This window comes from Corvus hawaiiensis, chromosome W (genome assembly GCF_020740725.1).
Source record: "Corvus hawaiiensis isolate bCorHaw1 chromosome W, bCorHaw1.pri.cur, whole genome shotgun sequence".
NCBI lineage: Eukaryota > Metazoa > Chordata > Aves > Passeriformes > Corvidae > Corvus > Corvus hawaiiensis.
In genome coordinates this window covers 5,331,532-5,358,611 of record NC_063254.1, presented here as the reverse complement: position 1 = coordinate 5,358,611, position 27,080 = coordinate 5,331,532, and the positions used below count along the sequence as shown (strand labels likewise).

General features: G+C 46.2%; 1 protein-coding gene across 1 annotated transcript in view; it reads left to right on the top strand.

The window, feature by feature from the left end:
* LOC125319343 (mothers against decapentaplegic homolog 7-like) overlaps positions 1 to 25,570 on the top strand; it is a 52,296-nt gene extending 26,726 nt beyond the window's left edge. The window contains exon 5 of the mRNA XM_048290448.1: positions 25,032 to 25,570. Coding sequence (XP_048146405.1) covers positions 25,032 to 25,570 — 539 coding nt within the window. The remainder of the gene's footprint in view (positions 1 to 25,031) is intronic.
* Positions 25,571 to 27,080: the final 1,510 nt, after the last annotated feature.

Sequence of the window (27,080 nt, the reverse complement as noted above, 5' to 3'; positions counted from 1 at the left end):
ATTTATTTTCTTTGTAAGCTAGGCTGAGACTTTTTAGCTCATGATAAGGAACAAACGCATAAGTCATACACAGTGGCCCATAGTTTTCCTGTTCTTTGTCACAGCCAGGCATAGAAAATGTATCCTGGGTGTCAAGACCATGAAGCCTTGGCTTACCTGAGATGTTGCACTAAGGTTTTTTTCTGGAGCAGCCAGTGTGGTTGGTGCTGGGTTTGCTGAACGGCAGTGCTGAGCCCCAAATCCCCTGGGATTTGTCCCCATGGGAGAATGCTGCTGGGTGTTGGTGAGACCCTAAATCCCCTGGGCTTTGTCCCTGTGGGAGGATGCTGCTGGGTCTTGGTAGTGCCACCCTGGCTGGCAGTGGCACAGTCCATGCCTGGGTCACATCTCAGCCGCTGCACCCAAAAGTGAGGTGGGATGAGCCACAAGGAGCTTTTTGGGTTGTTTTTTTTCTTTCTTAATCTGTATGCTGCCTACCTGCCCTGATTTATAGCCCAGAGCAAACCTCTGCTGGCTTCCATCTGCAAAAAGAGGGTGCCAGCTCTGCTGGAGTGTCAGGAGGGTTAATTAGTTAGTGAATGCAATATTCTCTATAATTGCTACACATTATTAATCCAGAGCAAAGTGAGAGGCGAGGGGAGGGATGTGTGCATGGTCAAGCTTGTGAACTCTATCCAAACACTGTGCATTCTGTCTGTCCATGCCTTGCTTGCTCCCTACCTGGGTAGGGGCTGATGCTGTTTGTCTATTGGTCCATCCCTGGGTGGTGACCCTGCCTGTACAACAGCATGCTTCACTGCCTGATCTTAGGAATAGGCATGATAGATTATAAAGGCAGACAAGTAATGATTAGCTTTTTCAGTCTGCATGCTGTCTCCAGTCTGGCACTGGGTGTTGTTATTTTCCCCCCTATGTAGGCTCTGGCCCTGCATCGACAGAGTATTAGGTTGTAAAGAAAGCCAGGAGGAATGAAGGGAAGGGAGGGAGGGGGAAGGGGGCAGCGGGGAGCCCTTTTCATCAGATCCAGGACTGGAATTTATTGGCAGGAATGCAGTAAATGCTCCAAATGCCAGCCCAGCTAAACAGTTTTCATAATTGTTACAGATCAGGGCACAACAAGCATGAAAAGGACTTTTGTTCCAACTCTGCTTTTACCATGTATTTACATCCCTGTGAGGGATGCTGCTCACAGGGAGCAGCATGGGCGGGGTGAACTTTTTTTGGTGTGGGAGGGAAGCATGTTTTTATGTCTGTTTTCAGTCTTTGGGGAGAATTCTTGATTGATGTACTGAGCAGAGAGACTTTTTTTGGTATTTGAATGAGAGCGGCAGCGATGCCATGTGTGTGCATGGAACGCATTTGGGGGGGAATCCTTACACACATCTGTGTATTAGGTGTGGGGTATGCCCAGCCCCTGCCCTGGAGGGATCTCTGATATAAGAGATTTCGTAATCGCCCAGCAGGACTCCCTGGAAAGGCAACCACTTCTTTGGTCACCACGAGAAAAGACAGACCCACAATCCTTTAGGAGACCCTATGCAGATCCTTTGTAACCCATTGGTCCTCACCCATCCCCTGTATCCCTATAAAAGCAAGCCCTCTGCCCCTGTGGGACTCAGAGGGAGTTCTCGTCCCTGGCTTTCCCCTTTGCCGGAGTACAGACTGATAATAAAGCTACCTTCCGTGCGGAACCAGCCACACAAGCCTCTCGTCTCTCTCTCTGGTCTGGTCTGGCCTGGAGGCTGCCCTGCAGAGCTGAGCTGAAATCACGAGCTTATAATCACTAAAGAGTTGACAGTCTCTGCATGGGCCCTCCTGGCCAGCAGCTGAGGGAAGACACTGGGCCTCGGGAAGGCGATTCCTTTCGGGACCATCTCCCCAGACCGGTCACTTCTTCCTGGGTCAGAGCTACTGACCCCATCACCAGCTGTAATAATTAGGTATCAGTGTGTATTTTTGTTTAAAACCCAGTGGGAAAATTGAATCCACTCAAGCTGCCTCTTTTGCCCCGCCCCCTTCTGATAGTGGAGGAAACACGAGGAGAAATTATAAGATGGAATGACAATTTACTGAAAAATTGCAATAACAACAAAAATATTAATAAGAGTATGCAAAAGAGAGAGTGTTTTACCCACAAAAGGGTATTCACCACTGAACAAACAAAAATGCTTCTCGAAGACAGCACCCGGCATGGTTTCCCAGACAAAGGCAAAATGGCGACTGGCCCTCCACTGGGCCACGTGGTGTATGGGAAAACAAAAGTAGTATGTTGGAGAGGCTTGCGGCTTAACTTTCTTACCCCAGCCAAAAACAATGGAAGAAACAGGGACAAGACAAAACCTGGTGGGACCTGACAGGGCTCTGAAACAGGTCAGGGGACCCTTCTCCTGGGCCTGACTTTGCTGGAGCAGGACTGGAGTGCTTGGTGGTTCTGTCTGTGGCTTGGGCTCTGGCTGCAGCTATGGCAGCTGCTGCAGTTGCAGCGGCTGTGGCTTGGGGTCCACACGGCTTAGCTGGGCTGCGCTCCATGCTGCTGCTGCTCTCTCCCTATTCTTTTTCTTGGAGCGGTGTTTTGGGCTCACCAGTGCTGTCTTTCAGCACCAAACCAGAAAAAATGTGGCTTGGAGAAATGGGAAAGGGACTGCCAGTGGCAGAGAGGAGCTAGGTCCACGGGGCTGACCCCAAAACCTGAACACCCCTCCCTTGAGCCCAGAAAAAGATGATGACCCTTCTGCCCTGGCTTCCTCCTGCTGAAACCATGCCACCGCCATGATGTGCTAGAAACTCCACCCCTTTTCTCTATAACCATGACAATTTGGAAATCTTAGACTGCTCTGCTTCAGTTTTTATTAAGGTCTTAACAAGGTTTTTAACTTGCCACCCACACAGCTACATGTTGTCAGTGGAGAGCTGTGGCTTTCCTAGGGACTATATCCCTGCCTTCCCAAGGGCATCACTGGGTACTAGGCAACCTTGTGACAGTGGAGCTTTATTTTTCATTTCAAAAGCTTTTTAAAGTCTTCATCCTCTAAACCCGAGCTTGGTGTCTGCTTTGAGGGGAGCTGTGACCCCAGGGTTGGCGTGGCCCCTGGCTTCTTGTGGCTTCAGCATCAAAATAGGATTTCTGGGGATTTTCCACATGGATCTGCATGCCCTTGTGCCTATTGGTGTGGCCCAGGAATCTTAAAAATCCCTGTGGATGTTGGCAGCAAACCTCTGGAAGGGTCTCCCCTCTTGAATCATCCCTTTATCCTACCTGACTGCCATGTTGAGGCTTGGGGAAGGGATTCCTGTCCTACTGCTTTTTTGAAACAAGGGAAAAGTTTTCCCACACCTTTGAGGGGAATAGAAGGAGATGCAGATAAAGAAGGCTCTTTAAATGAAAACTTCAAAAATAATTAGACTGACTTGTCCGTTTCCCGCGCTTCACGTGTCGGAGGAAAATAACTTTAAGGGATGGGACTATGCAATTACGCGAATTTATTGTTTAAAATAACAAACGCATCAGTCGAGGCATGAGATTTTACAACACCTCCGAGTAATGGCAACTAGTCACAAGATTTAGGGTTACATCGTAATTTATAACTTTCTAATCCAATAGATACTTAAAACTACACTTTGTTTTAGATTAATGACCTATCACCTGTGGCACTTCTCACTGCAATGCAGCTATGTCTTGACCAATAACTTCTCATGTCACGTACACACAGTTGTCTCTCTTATACCATCTACATTCTTAACTTAAACTATATAAAATCACACTATTATATTTTAAAACCCTTCACCAAAACACCCAGTGTACAATTTTACTTATAATGATAGGAACACAAGTTTGTAATCCTTTTCCTTAAAGTCCACAAATCTCTGTCAATTAAGCCAGACCTAGTCTCTTCCAGGGTTGTAAATCAAAGCGTCCTTTAATTGCAGGAGTTTCTACTCCTCTGTCTCCCACACTGACTGTATACTAAACAACAGCAAAGAAGCCCATTTACTGTAAATATTATGAATGGATTTGGCTGGCTACTTTATCCCCACCCTTCCTCTAAGGCTTTTCTCTAGGCTGAGTCAAAATTTGTCCTTCAGACAGCATGGTACTCTATAATTTGCATGACTGATGGAGGCCCAAAGCCTGGTATGGAGGAAACTGGAGTCAGCCAGCTCCTCTAACTGCTGGAGACAGGCAGACAGGCATTTTTGGTGTGTGCCTGTGTATTTCCTGACTCACTTCGTAGCTCCAGCCTTACATGGCTTTTAAAGAAAATGGGCACAAAAAAAAAGGTTCTTCTCAAGTTGATTTTAGCTGTGGTAATTGATTAATCACCATAATTAGACAGTAGCAGTGACTAATAAGATGTTTATGAATCAAATTTCTGGTTTGGTGCACTCCATTAAATCAATGGTTTCGCTTTGGTTCTTTCTTTGCCGTCCTTTGATGCAGGGGACATCAATCACCCCATATTTTTCAAGCTTGGACATTCCTCCTGGGCCAGTGTAGTGGTTTGGTCCAAAATACTCATTACTGTTTACCTCCTGTGAGATAAGAATTAAGAGAAAAGCAAAGCAGGTACAAAACTTGAAAGAATATAAAGAAGTTTATTAACAGACCTAAAAGAAGAAAAAAAATCATACCACACCTTCAGAACACTTCTCCTCCCCCCTCCTTTCTCCCTTCTCCAAGTGACAATGTAAAAAGACAATCCTTGAGATGTTCAGTCTGTTTACCACTTCCATAATAACCTTGTTCAGTCCATTTAGGAAGAGGAGTCTCTCTTGCTCATGCTATGAAAACATTATCACAACGAGACAGCCGCCCGGGTTGGTTCTCTGCTCGCATGCGAGTCCCTTCCCACAACTTGCAGCTTTTCCCACAACTGCTTTCGGGTGTCCACTCTTGAAGTTTTTTGGGCTACGACTTTAAGGTTGAGCCGTTCAGAAACAAAAGTTCTCTTCACCCATCTCTGGGAGCATTTCATCTCTAAGAACAGAGGCCCTTCTCCTTCCCTGGGAGCAAAGGGTCTTCCTCATCTTCATCTTTAGGACTATCTCTGGGAGCATCTCTGGGAACTGAGGTTTTCTCCTTTCCCATTTGGAGCAAAAGTCCTCATCGCTTCCATCTCTCCCTGTTCAAACTTCTCATGAAATTACAGCTGTGTCAGCATCTGCCTATCTCAGTGCAGGTGCTTTTGCTCACAAGTACAAGTTGAACACTCCACCCCCCATGCCTTCGTGAAATTACAGCGCGTACTCTGATATATCATAGCTTCACAACAGAATTTCAGCTTTAAGCATGTCCTCTTTCTCTTCCCTCAGGTTTTCAGCTCTTCACAGCACTAAAAGGGTTAATCACACCTAGGCCTTGCGGCTGGAATTTCGATTATCACTGCTGGTCACATGATCTCTGCAGGGCAGCTTCAGCTGAATCTTGGCCGAACTGGAGAAGGGGAGCCGAGCTGCTCCGGCTGCCCACAGCCCTGCTGTGGGGGGGGGGGGGGGGGGGGGGGGGGGGTTCCGTGGGTGGAACAGGGCCCATTGGCTCCAGGATGGCCGTGGCCCGGCCTGGCCTGGCCTGAGCAGGGCCTGGGCCGGGCCCACTGGCCCCCGCACGGGGCCCGCAGCCACCTGTCCCAGCACCGGAAACGAGACAGAGCTGTGGGGGGGGTTGTCTATTCTTAAGTGTGGATCACAGAGGCGGGTCACAACTTTAAGTGGCTTAAAGAATTGTCCATATTCAAACTGGCCAGCTGATAGGTTCTATCAGGTCACAGAGGAAGCTGTAAGCACCCCTTTGCAAGAACATCCCTTCCGGGACTATGCTTGCTAACCCATGACAGCCAGCCTTGGCATTTGCCATACTGGTGCCCAGTCACGAAGCTTTTCAGGTCTGTAACAACATGTTTGCAAGGACCCTTTCTCACTTTATTTTCTTGCTATTATTATCCTATCCCTAAATTAACCCTCAAACGTCAGGCCTGGGTTCCATGTTGGGAGAAGGTTGACTCAAGGTACCACCAAGTTGGGGTGGGAACTTGAGAGGATCAGTCATCTCTACCCACTGTCTAACCCAACCTTGTGTTTGTCCTGATTTCACAAGAGGGTTTCCCAGCTGTGGCGAAGGAGATGGAAGTTCTTGGTTGGATCACAAGGGGACTGAGCAGAGTGCTCCCAAGCTTGTAGGTTGCCGCTAACATGAGTCTGAACCAAAGAAACATTTCCCTAGAAATATCAGGAAATCCCAGACTCCTTTCCCTGTTGGCTTCTGCCACATTTTATCCCCTTTGTTCCCATCAGGCTTGCAAGGTTACAAATCCATTGGCAACATCTCGGCTTCTGGATATCAGTCTTTAGAAAATATCATCCAACTGAATTCTTGGGGGGAAATCAATTGGACATTTATTTTCATGCAAGGTTGACTGATTTTGCTAGGAGCAAAGAGCCATTTGAATGATTAGGTGGACAACTTGTTAAAAAATTTAAGAAATAATCTTAAGACTCTTTAGCCTGCATGACTACTGTCTATGATGAGTAATAAGAGCTGCCTAGTTAGACATAGACACAAATTTATGGTCTAGCCTCTCAATCTGCAGATTAAGGACTCCATAAGTACCTACTGACACAATGGGCTGTAATAGCTCCTAAAGAGATATTAGGGTTTATTGTGTCAATAGTCCACAGATTAAAGACTCCCTAAGTATATGTTGATGTGACTGACTGCCTCAGCTCTTTGAGGGCTCTTGTGTTGGTGTGGAAGGGCCCCATGGGCCACCTTGGGTGGTGGCATCCCTGCAGTAGGTAAGGGTTTATTTTCTCTGCAAACAACAGGAGCTTAACAAATGACCATCCCATCCTCTAAATTAGCTTTTCAGAAACCATCCCAGCCATCAAAAGCTGGGGGTGACACTGTCTAGCCCTTGTGTGTAGGGAGATATAAAAGGTTTGGGGCAAATATTTCTATGGGTGGTGTCTCTGGGCTGCCACAAACTCTGTTAAAGGCACAAAGATCCTTTTCTGCAGCAGGATATATGCTTTAATTTTAATGTTTTTCCTTTGTTTTTTAAAGCATACCTGTAAATCTGTCTTTAAGGATTTTTCTTGGGGTTTTTTTTTTGTTTGTTCTCCCACCCAAATAGCCTGTAAATTATCTGAGAAACTAGAAAGGAAGTAAAATTTCCCTTTTCGTGCCTGTTTTTCCTTGTTTTGATGAGCTGTGTGGTTGCACATTGTTGGGGTTTTAGGAGTTCCCCTTCTGTTTTCTTTTTTTTTTTTCTCTTGAAGAATTTTCCCCATATATGTTGTCGGGGCGACAAATTGCTGGGTGCTTGGGAGAAACAAAAGACCTGGCCACAGAGGGAGGAGTCCAACGGGCTACTCTTTTTCACCTGGGCTTGTGGGCTGTGAGTTCTCGGCGTTTGGACAGGGAGAGAGGCTGGAAGGAATTCGTCAGCACGGCAGGCTTCTGCTTTTTCGGCTGCCTTCCTTCTACTGGATTCCCAAGCCCGCCTTTCCCTGCCATGCTCGGAGCCGGGCTGCGGCCGCCCTGCCCCCACCATTGCTTCGAGCCTTCGCTATTCTGTAGCCCTGCACACCCTGCCTGCTGAGACCTCCGGGGGGTTCCCACCGTAGCTCTGGAGTTCGATACATCTCGTCTGCCACCCGGGATTTGTGCTCGACCCTGCTGTTCCAGCCTGCTGTTCCCGAGGGTCCAGCCGGACACCGGGATCGGCTGCCCAGGGGGTTTGTGAAGCCTTTGTTCCATCTCTTCCCTGGATCCCAAGCTGCCAGTGCTGCGTGCTCCCCGAGCTCGCTCCGAAGCGCCCCCTGCAGCCGCCGGGGAACCATCGCACCTGCCCTGCTCGCCAGGAGCCGCCAGCGCCCCTGCCGGCTGCGAGCGGAACTGCACCCGAGGGGAAAGGGCCTGACAGCCGAGAAGGCTGGGACTGGGTTTGTGATTGTTTTGCTGTTACTGCCATAGTTATTGTTGTTTGTTTGCCTTGTTATACACACACACACACATATATATATATATAATAGTAAAGAACTGTTATTCCTGTTCCTCATATCTTTGCCTGAAAGCCCCTTGATTTCAAAATTATAATAATTTGGAGGGAAGGGGGTTGCATTGTTTTTTTTTTTCATTTCAAGGGAGGTTCCTGCCTTCCTTGGCAGACACCTGTCTTTCAAACCAAGACACATCATGCTTGGTGTTTTCCTTGCCTTGATGTTCGCTTCTTGAGTAAAAGTTCAGGGAGGTGTTTTTCCTGAGATCCTGCAAAACCAGCACTTGCCAGTAACATGAGGGGCAAAACTGCAACTGGAGTGCCACAAACTTTCCTGAGAACAGTCCAGAAAAGCATGCAAAAACCCATAAAAAACTCTGGGGTTTGTGTCTCCATCTCTTCCATTTTAACAAGCAGGAGAAGATGGGAGTCATGGCTCTGCCTCAGGCTTGCAAATGCCGCTTAAGTTCAGCCAAGAGAGATTATTGGGCATGAGATGCGCTGAACTTGGTCTCAGCTTTGGTCCCAGTCAAATGACATGTCGTACTGACACTAGTCCAGCCAACTTTTTTTAAGCACAATGTGCTGATGGATAAAGGAGGAAGGACTATAGGTTCTTCTCTTCATTAGTGGTGCCCACAGTATTTATTTTCCAGCAGAGAGCTGCCTCCTGGGAACATAAGAAGGACATGGACCTGTTGGAGAAAGTCCAGAAGAGGCCATGAAGGTAATCAGAGGGCTGGAGCACCTCTCCTAAGAGGACAGGCTGAGAGAATTGGAGTTGTTCAGCCTGAAGAAGAGAAGGTGCCGGGGGGACTTTAGACCACCTTCCAGTACCTAAAGGGGCTACAAAGAGAGATGGAGAGGGACTTTTGACAAGGGCATGGAGTGACAGGACAAGGGGGAATGGATTCAAACTGACAGAGGGCAGGGTTAGATTAGATATTGGGAAGAAGTTCTTGATTTTGAGGGTGGTGAGGTACTGGCACAGGTTTCCCAGAGAGGTGATAGATGCCCCCATGCCGGAAGTGTTCAAGGCCGGGTTGGATGTGGCTTTGAGCAACCTGGTCTAGTGGAAGGTGTCCCTGCCCATGGCAGGGGGTTGGAACTAGATTATCTTTATGTTTCCTTCCAACCCAAACTATTCTAGGATTCTATGATCTCCTTGCTGCCCCAGGGCCTCCCATCTGGGTCCTGGCCCTTCTAGGAGAGGTCCATAAGACCAATCTGCTTTTGGTGCTATGATTTCTTGGTGGACATCTATAGTAATTTATCTGTTGCCTTTACCTGTTCATGTTGGATTATTGGTTGTGTGTGCAGTGTCACCTCCACAAGTGGCCAAGGTGAGGGTACCACAAAACCTGAACATCCTGATCTAGTGGAAGGTGTCCTTGCCCATGGCAGAGGGGTTGGACTAGATGGCCTTTAAAGGTCCCTTCCAACCCAAACCATTCAATGGTTCTATGAAAATTAGGAGACTTTTGTTAGTAGTTCAGGGTAGATGATATCATGGTGAGTGTTGCATCAGGGTTGATGTTTGGTGGGAAATCCAGCCCTAGGGATCACAGAGGAATGAAGGAGAGGAGACGGTGAGATGGTGAGAAGTTTAGGAAGAGCATGAGAAGATGCATTGAGTCAAAGGTGTGCTCTTAAAAAAAATCTATAAATGTATATATATATATATATATAAATTCATAGTTTGAAACACTTCTGCAATTGCATAATTTATTTTCTGTCTAATCCTAATATCATTGAGGAAAGATCCAATTACAGACATTTAAAAACCTTATCAGGAACACAGTTGTATTCCCATTTACAGTGACAAGTTGTTATTATTGCAGATATCAGTGGTGATTTAGATAGCTCTTGACTTGATTGGCTGGGAGTAGTCCCAGCAGGTGAGATAGCTCACTGTGTGCTAAACTTGATGTTTCCTCTCAAGGTTGTTGATTACAGGAAAACCTTTAGCTATGTCAAAACAAAAGCAAAACAAGAGACCCAGCCTACCTCCCCTTTACATTCTTGAACTTGGCACCAGGACAAGGCTGAGAGCTGAGAACTGGACAGAACCTGTGTTATTTTTTTTATTATTGTTATTTAAATTCAATTTTGATAAAATGTTTCGGTTTTTCCTGAATGAAAAAAAAAAAAAGAACTTTTTCTTCCCAAACTCCTAATAAAAGTGCTGGAGCTTGGAAAGAAAAAGTATAGATGACATGGTTTCATCATCTTAAAAGTGTTCATGTGTCAAGGAGAAAAGCCACTCCAGAATTTTCCTGCCACTTCCAATTGATGGGAGATGTGAGTCGTCCTGCCACAGCTTGGGAGAACCAAGCATGGAGCCATTACTGATAAATTTGGGTGTTTCTATGGTGTGAATCTCCCACACCCACCTTCATCTGGACTTTCTTGGTTTCAGCAGCTTTTAATTTTTTGTGGTTATTGCTTTGGTGTCCCATCCTCCAGGATTTCTGTATGGATGTAGCAGTTTCTGCAGCATCTCTGCCCAGAGCAGGATGATGCTCCAAGCCCACAGGCATCAGGTGCACACTCAACGCTAGAGAAATCCTGGCTGTGGCCTTTTACTGAGCAATTTTGAGCAGGATTTGATGTTCGTGAGAGTTGAGGCAGGTGGTGGGAAGCCTCACAACCTCTTGTATTGGGTGATGTATTGGGAAGTAGCTGGTCAAGTCAGGTCAGCCCCTCAGGAAAATTCAGGAGGGTATAAAAAATATGGGGAAAAAAATGAATAATGTGGTTGTGCTGGGGCATCACTGGTGATGAACATCTGCACCAAATTTCCAAGCAATGTTGCCCCAACGACTTTGGGGGCATCAAGGTATTGCCTTGATTTCTTCCCTCTGTGCAGAACTGCGCTCTGCTCTGGATGTCTGTTCTCTGTAGACCCAACTATGAATGATCAATACAACTAATTCCCTAAATTCCTGAGAGCAGAGTCACTTTTCTTTCAGTCCCTTTCCCTTTTTTTTTTGTCCTCTCAAAATAAGCTTGCACAATATGCTGAGGGGAGCCTGCTGGAGCCCTGAGGGGGCTTTTGCAGGAACTCAGGGAAAAAAAGAGGGTGCATCACCTTTGGAAAAAGGGGCAGGTAACTCAGGAAATGTTAGTGTTTAAGGATGTCATTAGGTCATGCAGAAGGAAAATTAGAGAGACAAAAGCTCAATTAAAACTTAATCTGGCCTGTAAAGGATAATAAAAAGTGTTTTTATAAATACACTAATAACAAAAGGAGGGCCAAGGAAAATCTCCATTCTTTATTGGACGCAGGGGAATATAGTTACTAAAGATAAGGAAAAGGCTGAGGTACTTAACACCTTCTTTGCCTCAGTCTTCAACAGTAAGACCGGTTATCCTCAGGACAACCAGCCCCCTGAACTGGTAGACAGGGATGGGAAGCAGAATAGACCCCCTGCAATCCAGAAGGAAGCAGTTAGAGACCTGCATAGCCACTTAGATGCTCACAAGCCTACAGGACCAGATGGAATCCATCCTAGGGTGATGAGGGAGCTGGCAGAAGAGCTTGCCAAGCCACTCTCCACAATTTATCATCAGTCCTGGCTAACTGGGGAGGTCCCAGATGACTGGAAGCTGGCCAATGTGATGTCCATCCATAAGAAGGGCTGGAAGGAGCATCTGGGAAACTACAGGCCTGTCAGCCTGACCTCAGTGCCTAGCAAGGTTATGGAGCAGATCATCTTGAGTGTGATCACACAGCACTTACAGGATAACCAAGGGATCAGACCCAGCCAGCATGGATTTAGGAGGGGCAGGTCCTTCTTGACCAACCTGATCTCCTTTTATGACCAGGTGACCTGCCTGGTGGATGAAAGGCAGGCTGTGGATGTTGTCTACCTGGACTTCAGCCAAGCTGTCTCCCATAGCATATTCCTGAAAAAGCTGGCAGCCCTCAGCTTGGACAGGAGCACTCTTCACTAAGAACTGGCTAGACAGCCGAGCCCAGAGAGTGGTGGTGAATGGTGCCACATACAGTTGGCGGCCAGTCACTAGCAGTGGCCCCCAGGGATCAGTGTTGGGCCCAGTACAGTTTAATATCTTTATTGATGATCTGGATGAGGGGATCAAATCTACCATTAGCAAATTTGTGGATGACACCAAGTTGGAAGAGGGTCTCAATTTGCTGGAGGGTAGGAAAGCCCTGCAGAGGGACCTGGATAGATGGGCTGAGACCAACAGCATGAGGTTTAACAAGACCAAGCGCCATGTCCTACACTTCAGCCACAATAGTCCCATGCTGGGGACAGGCTGGGGGCAGAATGGCTGGAAAGTGGCCCAACGGAAAAGGACCTGGGAATGCTGGTTGACAGCTGGCTGAACATGAGACAGCGTGTGCCCAGGTAGTCAAGAAGGCAAATGGCCTCCTGGCTTGTATCAGAGATAGTGTGGCCAGCAGGACCAGGGGAGTGATTGTCCCCCTGTACTCAGCACTGGTGATGCTACACTTCGAGTGCTGTGTCCAGTTCTGGGGCCCTCACTACAAAAAAGGCATTGAGGTGCTCGAACATGTCCAGAGAGGGGCAACAAGGCTGGTGAAGAGTCTGGAGCACAAGTCCTATGACGAGCAGCTGAGGGAGCTGGGGATGTTTGGTCTGGAGAAAAGGAGGCTCAGAGGGAACCTTATCGTTCTCTACAACTCCCTGAAAGGAGGTTGTAGCCAGGTGGGCGTCAGCCTCTTCTCCCAGGCAACTAGCAACCAGATGAGAGGACATAGCCTCAAGCTGTGCCAGGGGATTTTTAGGTTGAATGTTATAAAGAAATTCTTCACAGTAAGGGTGATAGGTATGGGAATGGGCTGTCCAGGGAGGTGGTGGAGTCATCATCCTTGGAAGTGTTTAAGGAAAGACTGGACATGGCACTTAGTGCCATGGTCTAGTTGACATGGTGGTGTTTGGTTATAGGTTGGACTTGATGATCTCAGAGGTCTTTTCCAACCTAATTGATTCTGTGATTCTGTGAAACCATGGAAAATCCTAATAACCTAGTGATAGCAGCAAATGGAGGGATGCTTAATAATGAAATAATAGTGCAGATGTTTATAGCATTAAACATTATCATTGTTTGCTGGAATATGAGAACACTCCCAGTTTGCTGGGAGTTTTCCAGGCATTTAGAAAGGGATGTGTTTTCTCCAAGGAGCTCGTAAGAAACAATGCTTTTAACTCAAACAAGAATCCCAAAGCATTGGGTGACGTGGCTGCAGATTTCCTGGGATCTGGGTTTTTTGTGAGTTGGCAGCCGGCAGAGATGGGAGTTGGATAGTGGGTCAGTGCCATGACTCCAGGTTGCACAGGATGAACACACTGGGGTGTTTTGGGGCAAAATCCATCTATTTGCTTCATTTGCCCAGATCCATGCTCATTGCCACCAAAAAAGCCTTTTGGGGAAAAAAAATGTCCATCGCTGTAGGAAGCATCTCTGCATCATTTTTTTCCTCCTCTTCTGCCTCTGCTGCCCAAGTGATGCTACTGGCTTTTCCCACCTCTTTTCCCAGTGGATGCCAGAATCAGGAAGGCAGGTGGGAGCAGGGAGGCTCTGCTGGGGTCCCAACAACCATGAAAAGCAGCTTTGGTGGCAGCTGGCAGGGAGGCCTGAGACTACTTATCCAAGCTCAACCCTTATATTCTCATGTGTTTTGACTAGACATCCAGTCAACAGCCGAAGTCCACAAATGAAAGCGGTTCTGGCATATTTATACTGTGTGCTGGTATTGTCTCCTAAAAAAAAGTATCCCAGATTACCTAAGACTTGTCCTTGAGGTCTGGTCACCCCACATAATTGAAAATCCTAGTGGGATTCATTCATGAACTTCCAGCCCTCCATAAAGGTCTCTTCATTCATTGCCAAGGCAGTTGGTTTTTTGTGGTTTGGGGTTTTGTTTGTTTTTTTAATGTTCTGGCAATTAAATAACTCTTTGTAAGCAGCAATGAGCTACTTGTTAAGTGGTCTTCACTAATGCAAGCACAAATATCAAGTGAAAAAGGCTTCCCCCCCCCCCCCCCCCACTGCTTCCTGAAAGGGATGCTTTTATGTCCAAATAAATAAAAACCTATAAGAATTTCAGCATGTTCAATGTGTTGCTCCAAAATTCCCTCAACTGCTGTAAAACAAAACCCCAGAAGCTCTGAGCATCACTGGCAGGCAGTTGGCAGGAGGGGAGTGATGGGTGGTCAAGATGAGGATGGATACAGGAGCATCCCCCCCATGGATTGAGGAGCATCCCTCCAAATTCCTCTATCTCCTGAGCATTCCCCTCCTTAATGGGTGGAGGAAACACTATCCTGGGGATGTTTCTTGCCCAACTGGGGGCACCCCATTTGGGTTAGGGGAGAGGTAATTTAAACCACCCACCTTATCCCCCTTCATTCCCTTGTGTAGTGCCAGGTTTCAGCAGGATATAAAATTATTGACAACAAAGTCTTGGGAGGCACTGAAAGGGGGAGGTGGAAGGACAAACTGGGGTGCACCTTGATGGATGCTGTCCCAGGGACCACCCCCCCACTGCTGGAACTCCCATCCCCACTTTCACCCAAAAGTGAGGGTCCCTATTTTGGGGCATACACAGCCAGGCCCATTTTTAGTAGCTGCCTCCAGCAACTGGAAAAATATTTTCCTCACTGGGATAGAAATGAGGAAATTAAAAGTGTGTGGCTGGGTTTTGTTTTTTTCTCTTAAAAGCACAGTGAAGGGCTTGAAGCACAACTCAGGAGAAAAATGCCTGCACTGGGGAAATGGGCTAATTAATAACAAAAAATTAAGAAAACAGGGCAGCCAACATGTCGCTGCCATTGCTTATGCTGGGCAGAGGGGTTTGGGGGTCCACAGAAAGAGCTTTGGGGTGCTGGGTCACCCGCTATTCCCATTCCCATATTTGCTCCCATGCTGCAGGGGATTATTTTGGTAGCACTTACTCTCATACCAAGCTTGATTTTTTTTTTAAATGCAATTATACAGATTAATAGTTCCCAGGTCTTAACATGATGTCATAGGTTAGCAAGCATAGTCCCGGAAGAGATGTCCTTGCTAAGGGGTGCTTACAGTTTCCTCTGGGAACTGATAGAACCTATCAGCTGGCCAGTTTGAATATGGACAATTCTCTAAGCCACTTAAAGTTGTGACCACCTCTGTGATCCACATTTAAGAATAGGCAAACTCCCCCTCCAAGCTCTCTCTCGTTTCTGGTGCTAGGACAGGTGGCTGCGGGCCCCGTGTGGGGGCCAGTGGGCCCGGCCAGGCCCTGCTTGGGCCAGGCCGGGCCAGGCCACGGCCATCCTGGAGCCGATGGACCTGTTCCAGCCGTGGAACCCCCCCCACTGCCTTGCCGTGGGCAGCTGGAGCGGCTCAGCTCTCCCCCCTCTCCACTTCGATAAGAAAAATTCAACATTCCAGCTGCAAAGCTGCAAGGCCGAGGTGAGATTAACCCTTTTACTGCTGTGAAGAGCTGAAAACCTGAGGGAAGAGAGAGAGGAGATGCTTAAAGCTGAAATTCTGTTGTGAAGCTATGATATATCAGAGTATCCTGTTGTAATTTCATGAAGATATGGGGGGTGGAGTGTTCAACTCGTAAGCAAAAGCACCTGCGCTGAGATAGGCAGATGCTGACGCAGCTGTAATTTCATGAGAAGTTTGGACAGGGAGAGATGAACCAGATGAGGACTTTTGCTCCAAATGGGAAAGGAGAAAACCTCAGTCCCTAGAGATGCTCCCAGAGATAGTCCTAACGATGAAGATGATGAAGACCCTTTGCTCCCAGGGAAGGAGAAGGGCCTCTGTTTTTGTTTCTGAACGGCTCAACCTTAAAATTGTACCCCAAAAACCTTCAAGAGTGGACCCTTGAAAGCAGTTGGGGGAAAAGCTGCAAGTCGGAGGAAGGGACTCACATGCAGGCAGAAAGACTCCTCTTCCTAAATGGACTGAACAATATTTGGAAGTGGGCGGCTGTCTCGTTGTGATAATGTTTTCATAGCATGAGCAAGAAGAGACTTCTCTTTCTAAATGGACTGAACAAGGTTATTATGGAAATGGTAACGGACTGAACATCTTAAGGGTTGTCTTTTTACATTGTTAGTGGGAGAAGGGAGGAAGGTGGGGGGAGGAGGAGCATTCTGAAGGTGGTATAATTTTTTTTTCCCCTTCTTTTAGGTCTGTTAATAAACTTTTTTATATTCTTTTAAGTTTGGTGCCTGCTTTGCATTTCTCCTAATTCTTATCTCACAGAAGATAAACAGTAATGAGTATTTTAGACCAAACCACTACACATGACTACCAAGGCTGGAAGGAATTACCTGCTGAGCTGTGCCAGGCTGCTAGGGATCCTCCATCAGGAAAAGGGGCCTTTTCACATTTCTCAGCCCTCCCCCCTTTGCTTTTTCTTCCTACAATGTATCCCTGCTGCTTGCACAGGATAGCTATGCCCAAGGAAGTAAAAAATAAGGTTACATGAATTAATTTCTGGGGGGGGGGGGTTAGGCCATTTTTGTTAACAAGTGTGAGATTTTCGATTCCCACCATCTCTCAGTGCCTCCCACAAGTTGGGGCATCATCCAATGTCTCCATCCTCTCAATCACCCAGTGTTGCAGTGGGGTCTCCTGAAACATGTATCGGACAGCGAGGCCCGTGGAAAAGAAATAGGGACCGATTCTTGATAGATGTTTTTCAGAGATCTTTATTCTCCAGCCACATGGCTGGGGTCCAGCCCAAGAACCCTTAATCACGGGACCAGCAGGGTCCTTCCCCGCGCAGGGGAACCCAAAGCAACCAATGGGGAACGAGGTTGACCAGGGAGTAGGGAAACCCCGTGCCTCTACCCCAGGGTCCCCTCCCCCCAGACCCCACGCCAGGGGGGAGGAACCCCAACAACCCAGGCTCTGCCTATGGGCAGGGAAAAGCCCTGTGAACTAAAGTAGGTTAGTCCTTGTGATGCCTTGTCCTGATCTTAAAATCAAGAGTCCAACACAGTTAGAAGGGGAAAAGGGATCTTACCTTGGTATTTATTTTAACGATCCTTAGGTGCACACATCCAGGTCAAATGCACCGAAATGCACACCGCAATGCACACTCAAAAGATCTGGTATAACATTATAGGTTTTACTGATTAGCATATCTATCAAAAATTCCCCAATGAGAGGCTTGAATGAGCCCCCCTCCCCAAGGAACCTTCCCCTGCATGGTTCTATCTTAGTTTACAGAATGTGTTCTGGAGAGGACCTTGGGGTCTGGGGCACACTATCCTATACCTGCGAAGCTTCTAAAATGTTTAGTCTCTCAGCTTGACAAACAAGTCCAAGAATGTAGGCAAAAAGCACTAAGAATACAGAAGTTGTAAAAAAGATATAACAGGGGTATAAAAGAAAAGGCAAAAATCTTCATGGCATCATTTCCCCCCTTTACAGATTAACAAAACTCTACCTTGTCTAGTCTCTACTCTACTCTACCTTTTACCCGCAGAACCGGTTTACACAACCGGCTGCTCCACAAGCTATTACACAAATAGTAACTACAATTACAGCTATTATGAATATTTCTTTTACCCAGGCCCAGTTTGGTAACCATGAGGTGAGGGTATCAAAAATATGATCAAAATTTAAGGTGTTATTTCTAGAAGCTATTTCATGTAGAATTTGAGTTCCCTTCCAAATTTCATTCAAATCTTTCTTAATTCTCTCACTTTGGTCCACATAAGAACCTTGGACACATTTTGGACCACAGTCTTATGCAAATCATGGGGTGAACCCTGAACCATGGTTACCAGTTGGGCAAACAGCAAACATGTAAAAAACAGTTTAAACCGCATCTTTGTGATTTGTATCAGTCTCTGTCTCCTCGGTAGTTTTGGGAGCAGAAGCTTTCTTCACCCTGGAGTAATGAATCCACGGTCCCTTGCCAGCAACCTTGACCGCAGTAAAAGTGGTCAGCAAAACTTGGAATGGTCCCTTCCACTTGGCTTGCAAGGGGTCGCTGTCCCACCACTTGATGTAGACCCAATCTCCAGGCTGGAACAGATGAGCAGGTGTGTCCAATCTTATTGGTTTGGATAACATGACAAATCTCTGGAGCTTCTGCAAAGTGGAACTCAGAGCCATTAAATATTTATGCAAATCATTTTTACCTTTCATATGAACTTCCCCTGGGATATGTGGAACCTGGTATGGCCTGCCATATAATATCTCATAGGGACTGATGTTGTCCCTTCGCCTTGGCTGTATGCGGACTCTCAGCAAGGCTATAGGCAGGGCTTGAAACCACGTCATGGATGTCTCTTGACAAATCTTGCAAATCTGGGTTTTGAGGGTCCCATTCATGCGTTCAACTTTACCACTTGCGTGGGGCCTGTATGGTGTGTGCAGGTCCCAGGTAAGTCCCAAAATCCTGCTAACTTCCCCAACCACTGTTGCAACAAAATGTGGTCCCCTATCTGATGACATTCCCAAAGGAACCCCAAATCTTGGTATTATATGATTAAGCAAAGCTTTTACAACTTCTTTTGCTGTGTTAGTGCGACAGGGGAAAGCCTCAGGCCATCCACTGAAGGTATCAACCAGTACCAGTATATACCTGCATCCCTCTTTGCGTGGCATCTCAGCAAAATCTATTTGCCAATAATCTCCCGGGAGATCTCCTGTCTTTGTCACTCCTAACACAACTCTCTTGCTTGTGTAAGGGTTGTTTTTACAGCACGTTTCACACTTGCTTGTTACAGATTGTACAATATCAGTTATTCCTCTCCCTATCACTACTTTCCTCAAACGTTTTAAAACATTTTCTGTTCCCCAATGGGTACTTTCATGCTCTCGTTGGGCTATTTCCCAAAGGATCAGGGGTGGAACTACGACTTGTCCTACCGGGGTAACAGCCCACCCATCTTCTTTGATTTCAGCCTTAAGGAACTTAATTAATTTGTGATCCCTCTGATTGTATTTTGGGGTAAATGATGACAAATCTATCTCTTTTTGTGGTAGCACTGCAAAAATGCCTTTTTCTGCAATCCCCCTTTCTGTTTTGTCAGCAAAACAATTTCCCAGTTCAGGGACTGTTTTCCCTTTCTGATGACCCTTGCAATGCACGATAGCCACTTCCGTAGGCTTCCAAATGCTCTGTAAAAGTGCAAGAATCTGTTTAGCATGCTTAACCTCATTACCTTGAGCAGTCAGCAGGCCACGTTCCTTCCAAATAGCTCCGTGGGCATGCACAACACTGAAGGCATATTTGGAATCAGTCCATATGTTCACCTTCCTCCGCTCGCTCAGTTCTAGAGCTCTCGTTAGTGCAATGAGTTCAGCTTTCTGTGATGATACATCTGGAGTCAAGGCTTTTGCCTCAATGATTTTGTCTGAGGTGGTTACGGCGTAACCGGTCACCCTCCTACCATTTTTCATGAAGCTGCTCCCATCAGTGTACAATTCCCAGTCTGGATCCTTCAAAGGAACATCTTTCAGGTCTGGTCTGCTGGAATAAGTTTCCTCTATTGTCTGCAAACAATCATGCTCAGGCACACTGTCAAGTAATGTGGATGATAAAAACATCACAGGGTTTACCACAGAAGTTGTCTTTAGAGTAACATCATCCTGTTCCAACAACACAGATTGCTATTTGAGCATCCTGCTAGGGGAGAGCCAGTGTCCCCCCTTTTGCTCCAGCACATTTATCACTGCATGGGGTACATACACGACAATGTGCTGCCCAAGGGTGAATTTACGGGCCTCCTGTATCAGAAGGACTGTTGCTGCCACAGCTTTCAAGCATCCTGGCCAACCCTGGGCTACATTGTCTAGTTGTTTTGAAAAATAGGCCACAGCTCTTCGCTGGTCTCCAAGGTGCTGTGCCAGTACCCCCAGAGCAACATTCAGTCGCTCATGTGTAAAGAGTTCAAAAGGTTTAGTCAAGTCTTGCAGCCCCAGAGCTGGGGCTGACATCAAGGAATGTTTCAGCTGTTTAAATGCAGCCCTGGCATTCTCTGTCCACGATTTTCCCTTTTTCAGCTGCTTTAAGGACCTCATATAAAGGTCTTACCAGTAGTCCGTAGTTTGATATCCATAGATGACACCAACCTACCATTCCCAGGAAGGCCTGCATCTCCCTTACGGTATGGGGCTCTGGAAGTCTACAGATGGCTTCCTTCCGTTCTCTGCTGAGTTGGCGATGTCCACGGAAAATTCCAGGCCCAGGTATACTACTGTTTCCCTGGCAACCTGTGCCTTCTCTTTCAAGACCTGATACCCACTTTGGCCTAAAAAGTTCAACAGACTTACAGTGAGCTGGATGCAGTCATCTCTTGTCTTGGCCACTATCAAGATGTCATCAACATACTGGAGAACCGCTCCTCCTGGTTCTTGTTTCCTCCAGTCCTCAAGCTCCTTTGCCAGCTGGTTTCCTAATATGGTCGGGCTGTTTTTGAATCCTTGTGGTAAAACTGTCATGGTGAGCTGGGTCTTTCTCCCTGTTTCAGGATTCTCCCACTCAAAAGCAAAGAGTTCTTGTCTATTCTTATGCATGGGAATGCAGAAAAAGGCATCTGTGAGATCTAAAACAGTCGTCTGTTATCTTGTTAATTTCCCTCAAATCCTGTACCAACCTGTAGCTTTTACCATCAGCTTTCTTTACTGGCAAAATTGGTGTGTTGTACCTGGATTCACATTCCACTAACAACCCAAATTTGAGAAACTTTTCAATCACAGGTACTAATCCCTTGCGAGCTTCTAATTTCAGAGGATATTATCTTTGTCTTACTGGTGTAGCCCCTGCTTTGAGTGTGATAGTCACAGGTTCAGCTTTTTTGGATCTCCAAGGAGAATCATTGGCCCACACTATTTGAATGACAGCCTCTTCAACTTCTTTGGGAATTTTTTCATGGCATTCCTGTACAAGCATAGCATCTGCTTTGATAATTTTAGATTCTGGGATTATAACTTTCACTCCCCCCTCCTTGGAAAACTTAATTTCTGCTTCCAGTTTTTCCAATGAATCTCTGCCCAATAATGGCATTGGGGAATTTGGCATATACAGGAACTGGTGAGTGACCCAGTGTTTTCCCAATTTAAATTTTAAAGGTTGGAAAAAAGGCCTTGTTTCACTTACCCCTGTAGCTCCAATCACATCCACAGTGTCTTGACTCAGTTTACCTTTTAACGTATTTAACACAGAATACGTTGCCCCTGTATCAACCAGAAATTCAACATCATCATTCCCCAGCTTAGCTACAACCGAAGGCTCTGCTGGGGTAGTTGCCTTCGGTCCCCGTCAGTCCGTATTTACAGTTAGTTCTGAAACTGGGGGCTTCTTTTCTGCTCCTGATGGACACTCATTTTTCCAGTGCCCCCGTTTTTTGCAAATTGCGCAATGGTCCTCAGCTAGGGGAAAAGGGGGACCCCTTTTTGATGTCTCAGATGACTTTTCCTTATCATACTTCTTCTTCTGGTGGGGTTTATTATGTTTATCTGCTAAGTCTCTGTTCTGGTATACCTTCCAGGCTACATTCAACAATTTACTTATGTCCGGTGGCCCATCTATCTTTTGCAGCTTTTTCTTTATGTCATTAGCAGATTGACCTATAAACAGGTAGGCCAAGTGGATCTGCTGCTCAGGTGAGTCAGGGTCTAAGGTAGTGTATTTTTGTGCAGCCTCTTTAAGCCTATTTAGAAACTGTGGGGGTCTCATTTGGATTTTGTTTGATCTCATATAACCTAGCCCAATTCACTGCTTTAGGAACAGCACATTTTAACCCAACAACCACCCATTTCTGGTATCGCTTCAGCTTTTCCATCTGTTCTGGGACATTGGGATCCTAGCCAGGGTTTGCTAGGGGATAGATGTCATTAACTGACCCTTGGAGACTCCCAGTTGCAATTTGAGTTTCTGTAGCAGATATAGCAGCTTTGTTGACCATTTCTCTCTCTGTTTTATCCAATAATTCATCTAGCATAACATTTAGATCACTCCAATCTGGGTCTTGGGATTTTATGGCCATTTCTACACACATAGCTACTCTCTCTGGGTTGTCCCTGTACTTCCCAATTGAGTTTTTCCACTGCTGTAATTCTCTGAGGGAAAACGATGTCTTTATATAAATCACTCCTTGATTTCCCACAGCCTGTCTCAGAGGAGCTTCTAATGCAAGTTCTTCCTCCCCCCCTTTATCTGCTTTGGACCTTGTGTGTTTAGAGATGGGACTGACTGCTTTCATAGCTTCTCGGGCTATCCTGCCCCTTCTTCTACCACCCTCCCCATGAGAACCATCTGTATCGGAATCATCCCATTCGCTTTTAATTGTAATTGATTCATTGGTTTTAAAGATTGTTCAAGCCGAATGTTGATCAGGAATTGTCTTGCTTTTTGTGTCAGGGGAGGGGTAGGGAGGCAGGGGCTGCAAGCAGGTTCTCCCATCCCTAGCTCCACAAGAGGCGCCTGGGTCAGGGCCATCCCATCTGCCCTCAGCTTTAGCATTGGCCACGCCATAGGGTGGGGAGAGCGAGCGGCTTCTCCTGTCTCTGGCTCAGAAACTTGCAATTCTCTGCACTGGCGAAGGTACTCAGAACCGCCTGTGCCCATTTCTGCCTTCACTTCCGTGTTCAAGGTACTCAGGGAAAGGCAGCCAGCCCGCCCCTTCCCCTCCCCCTTCCTCGTCTCTACCTCTGGAAAAGTCAGAGGGCGGTGGCCAGTCTGCACCTTCTCCGCCTCTGGGGCGGTCAGGGGGTGGTGACGAGGCTGGGGGGGGGAGGCCCCACGCCGCTCCTCTGGCTTGGAGCTGGCCGCTTGCTCCCTCCCTCGCCCCCGCTTGGATGGCACTTGTGCAGGCTGCCTCAGCTGCGGCAGCAACGGAGCGGTCGCTCCCTCACCCCCTGCCCCCACCCCCACCAGCTACCCCGTCCCTCTGATCCCCACCCCACCTGTGCGGGCTGCCCTGGCGGTTGAATGGGGGGGAGACCCCCCTATCACGCAAAGCTGGGGCCACCACATCTAGATCTGATATCGATTTCTCTGTCCGTATTAGTATGCGAGTTAGCTTGCTGCGGCTTTTTCTTTCCCTTCTCCTCCTCAAAGTCATTTCCATATTACTTTTGTCTACTACATATGCTTCTTCCCTGTTCAGATACATAGTAAAAAGTTCTGCATATCTTAGTTCATCAAACCTACGTAATGATCTCAGTTCTACCATCAGGTCAGTAATGATGTTACTTTCCAAACTACCATGGTGAGGCCAATTTCCTTGACTTAAAGTTGGCCAAACCCGTGTGGACAGTCTGATCAATTCTCGGGTGTCCAAAGTAGTTTTTCGCCATGTCAGCCATTTCCAGTGTTTTACTATAAACTCTAATGGGCTGTTAGGAGGGATTTTTTCATTTTCATCTGAAAAAACACCACCCATGTTTGCTCACAGACAGGAAAACTCTGCCAGAGGGAAGCTTTTAACTCCGGAATTCAGCCTGCAATCCGGCCTTGGAATTCCGACTTCCCGGGCAGTTTATCTAGCTTACTACACGAACTACAGCAGTTTAAAATACTAAGAAGCAACTAGTTTTAGCAAACAGTAAATACGTGCGCGAAAATCTGGTCTCAACAGGATTCGAACCCACAGCCTCCCGACGTCCCAACCAACCAACCTCTCAAGCCTCTGAGCCACTCCTGCAGCTGTGTGGGGTGCAGCCTCTGGGCTCTTGTGGACTCCACGGAGGGCGTCCCCTCTTTTCCACAGTTTGCAGGGGAAAGGTTCAAGCTTTCCCCTTTTGTGGGCTTCTCTGCCCCCAACCTTTCCAACCCCCTTGGAGATCTCCTTCCCTAGTGCTAGCACAATATCAATAATATCGGTCCCCTTTTAACTCACCTTCCTTTCTGTGCTTCTGCCTTTCTGTGCTGGGTCCTAAAGTCCGGGTCACAGTCCCGGATCGTTGCTCCGGCCCCTCTGTAATTTGCCGGCAGAAAGAGGGGCAAAGCAAGATGTGTTCCAACCCAAGACTGCGAGCTTCAAGGTCTTTAGGGTCCCTTTGTGGTCACCAGCAACTGATGCCTTTTCTTGGTCTTAAAATCAAGAGTCAAACACAGTTAGAAGGGGAAAAGGGATTTTACCTTGGTATTTATTTTAACGATCCTTAGGTGCACACATCCAGGTCAAATGCACCGAAATGCACACCGCAATGCACACTCAAAAGATCTGGTATAACATTATAGGTTTTACTGATTAGCATATCTATCAAAAATTCCCCAATGAGAGGCTTGAATGAGCCCCCCTCCCCAAGGAACCTTCCCCTGCATGGTTCTATCTTAGTTTACAGAATGTGTTCTGGAGAGGACCTTGGGGTCTGGGGCACACTATCCTATACCTGCGAAGCTTCTAAAATGTTTAGTCTCTCAGCTTGACAAACAAGTCCAAGAATGTAGGCAAAAAGCACTAAGAATACAGAAGTTGTAAAAAAGATATAACAGGGGTATAAAAGAAAAGGCAAAAATCTTCATGGCATCACTTGACCCCTCTGATCCCATGGGGTGACCTTCAGTGTGGTTTTCTCAGCAGCACCTCATTTTTTCTCAGCATCTGTGTCCAGTAGATAGTTATTTATGGAAATGGATCCATTTTCTAGCAGGTGAAAATAAGGACATTTAGGGTGTTTGGTCTTGGTAAATGCAGCTGGCTGGAGCATCTCACCTCTCCTATTGCCACTGAAGGTGATCCTAGTGATGGTTTGAGTGAGGGTGACTGCACCATGGATGTTGCTGGTGGGTCTCAAGCCACTTTTGAAGGTGGACCTGGTGATTTAGGACCCATAACTCTAATTAGAATTAGGCGCTGAAATAGCACAGGAATTCCCCAAATCTGGGTCAACTTAAATGGTCCTAATAACATTGATTTTGGAAATGGTAGATGTGCCATGGGCATTGGTATGTGCATGGAGAGCATCATAAACACATTGGCAGACAATGACCTGCCAGCATTGTGCCACTTTTGGGTCGTATTACCCCCTCTGGTGATAAATTTCTCTTTTTCTTCCTTTTTTTCTCCCATTCTGTAGATTTTCAAGTTCTTCAGCAGCCAGGGGATTGGTCAAACTGGTGCGTGGTGGCATACTGGGAAGAGAAGACACGCGTGGGTCGGCTGTACTCTGTCCAAGAGCCCTCCCTGGATATCTTCTATGATCTGCCTCAGGGGAATGGTTTCTGCCTTGGACAGCTCAACTCAGACAACAAAAGCCAACTGGTGCAGAAGGTCCGCAGCAAGATTGGCTATGGCATCCAGCTCTCCAAGGAAGTGGACGGTGTGTGGGTGTACAACCGCAGCAGTTACCCCATCTTCATCAAGTCGGCCACACTGGACAGCCCCGACTCCAGGATGTTGCTGGTTCACAAAGTGTTTCCAGGTTTTTCCATCAAGGCTTTTGACTACGAGAAGGCATACAGCTTGCAGAGACCCAATGACCATGAGTTCATGCAGCAGCCATGGACCGGATTTACTGTTCAGATCAGCTTTGTGAAAGGCTGGGGCCAATGCTACACTAGACAGTTCATCAGCAGTTGCCCATGCTGGTTGGAGGTTATTTTTAATAACCAATGACTCAAGACAGAGTGGACTCATGGCATTTATATTACTTTGCTGCTATTATTTCCTTCTGAGTACTTGTTCTTCATGCAAACTTTTTTGTTTTGTTTTGTTTAGTTTGTATGTCCCCCCCTCTTTGTTTTGAGAAAAACCTTTGGAAAGATTTTTTTGTGCTTTGGGGTAGTTTGACAAATCTATTTTTTAAAAGTGTAAATGACCAATAACTCAGAAGGGTGAGAAAAGGGTGTGGGAGAGGGTGGGTGGATGTGTGGATTGCATATGATAATTATTCCATGCCTCTGAAAGGATTATCCTATGTGATCAATGGATTCGGAAGCCACTTGCTATATGCTACAGTTCCTTCTCTTGGATAAAACAACAAGATACTTGTATTTTTTATGCATCACCTTCCCACCCCTGGTGACGGTGACACCGAGACCCTTTTCCCAGCAGTGCTAACCCCACATTGCTGCCAAAGGATGGTGCAAAATCTTCCCAACCAGGTCTTTGCCCACCCTTTTTAATTTTTATTTTATTTTTCTTGTTGCTGAGTTGACATCTTGTCACTGTGTTCAATCTTCCACTGCTTTTTTTATTTTTTTATGGTCATGAATGGATGCAAGGGGAGAAAACAACAGCAGAGAAACCACTTGCATGGACCATGCTTTATAATTTGAGATAAGATGTAAAGCAACAGAAGCCTAAGCCTAAAAAATACAAAACAAAGCAAAACCATCAAAACAAATTAAAAACAAATGGGAAAACAAAAGGAAAAGTGTTCGCAATAGTTGGTCTGTTGTAACTTCTTAGATCAGGTTATCCCAGTACCATCCAATTTGAAAATGCAGTTGTGCTTTCATTTCTTCTTGAATTCATACACAAGTATGATACTTCTACACTGTTCTTAGCTCAATGAGCATGTTTAGACCTTAACATAAGCTATTTTTCTAAATATAAAGGTTTAAATTAACAAGAGACCATTTTCATTGGAACTTTAGCACTGTAGTGCTTTGGAAATACACACAAAAAAAGAACTCCTTAAAACCCCCTGAGATTTATTAAAGAAAAAAAATGCATTTTATGTTATATATAAATATATTATTACTTGTAAATATAAAGACATTTTATAAGCACCATTATTTATGTATTGTGCAATGTGTATAAATGAGGAAAAAAAAAGAAATATGCACTTTGCTTTAATATAAATGCAAATAACAAATGTCAATTTAAAAAAAAACCCATGAGATTGCTGTTTTTTTCTATGGGTGTTATCATCCAGATGAATGGTTTTTTCTAAAGGAGTTTATGGTCCATTAAAAAATAAAAATGTACACTTGATCTCAGGCTGTGCCAAGTGTCTTTTTTAGTGTCAGGGATGAGGCAGGCAGGAGAGATGCTCCTCTAAGTGGGTACCACATGGGGTTGGTGGGGGGGGGCACCCACCCCAGTCCTCTGTGAAACCATTCTGGTGTGGGTAGCACCCAGATAGGGTCATCCTGAGCTTTGGTCTCCATTGGGCTAGTGT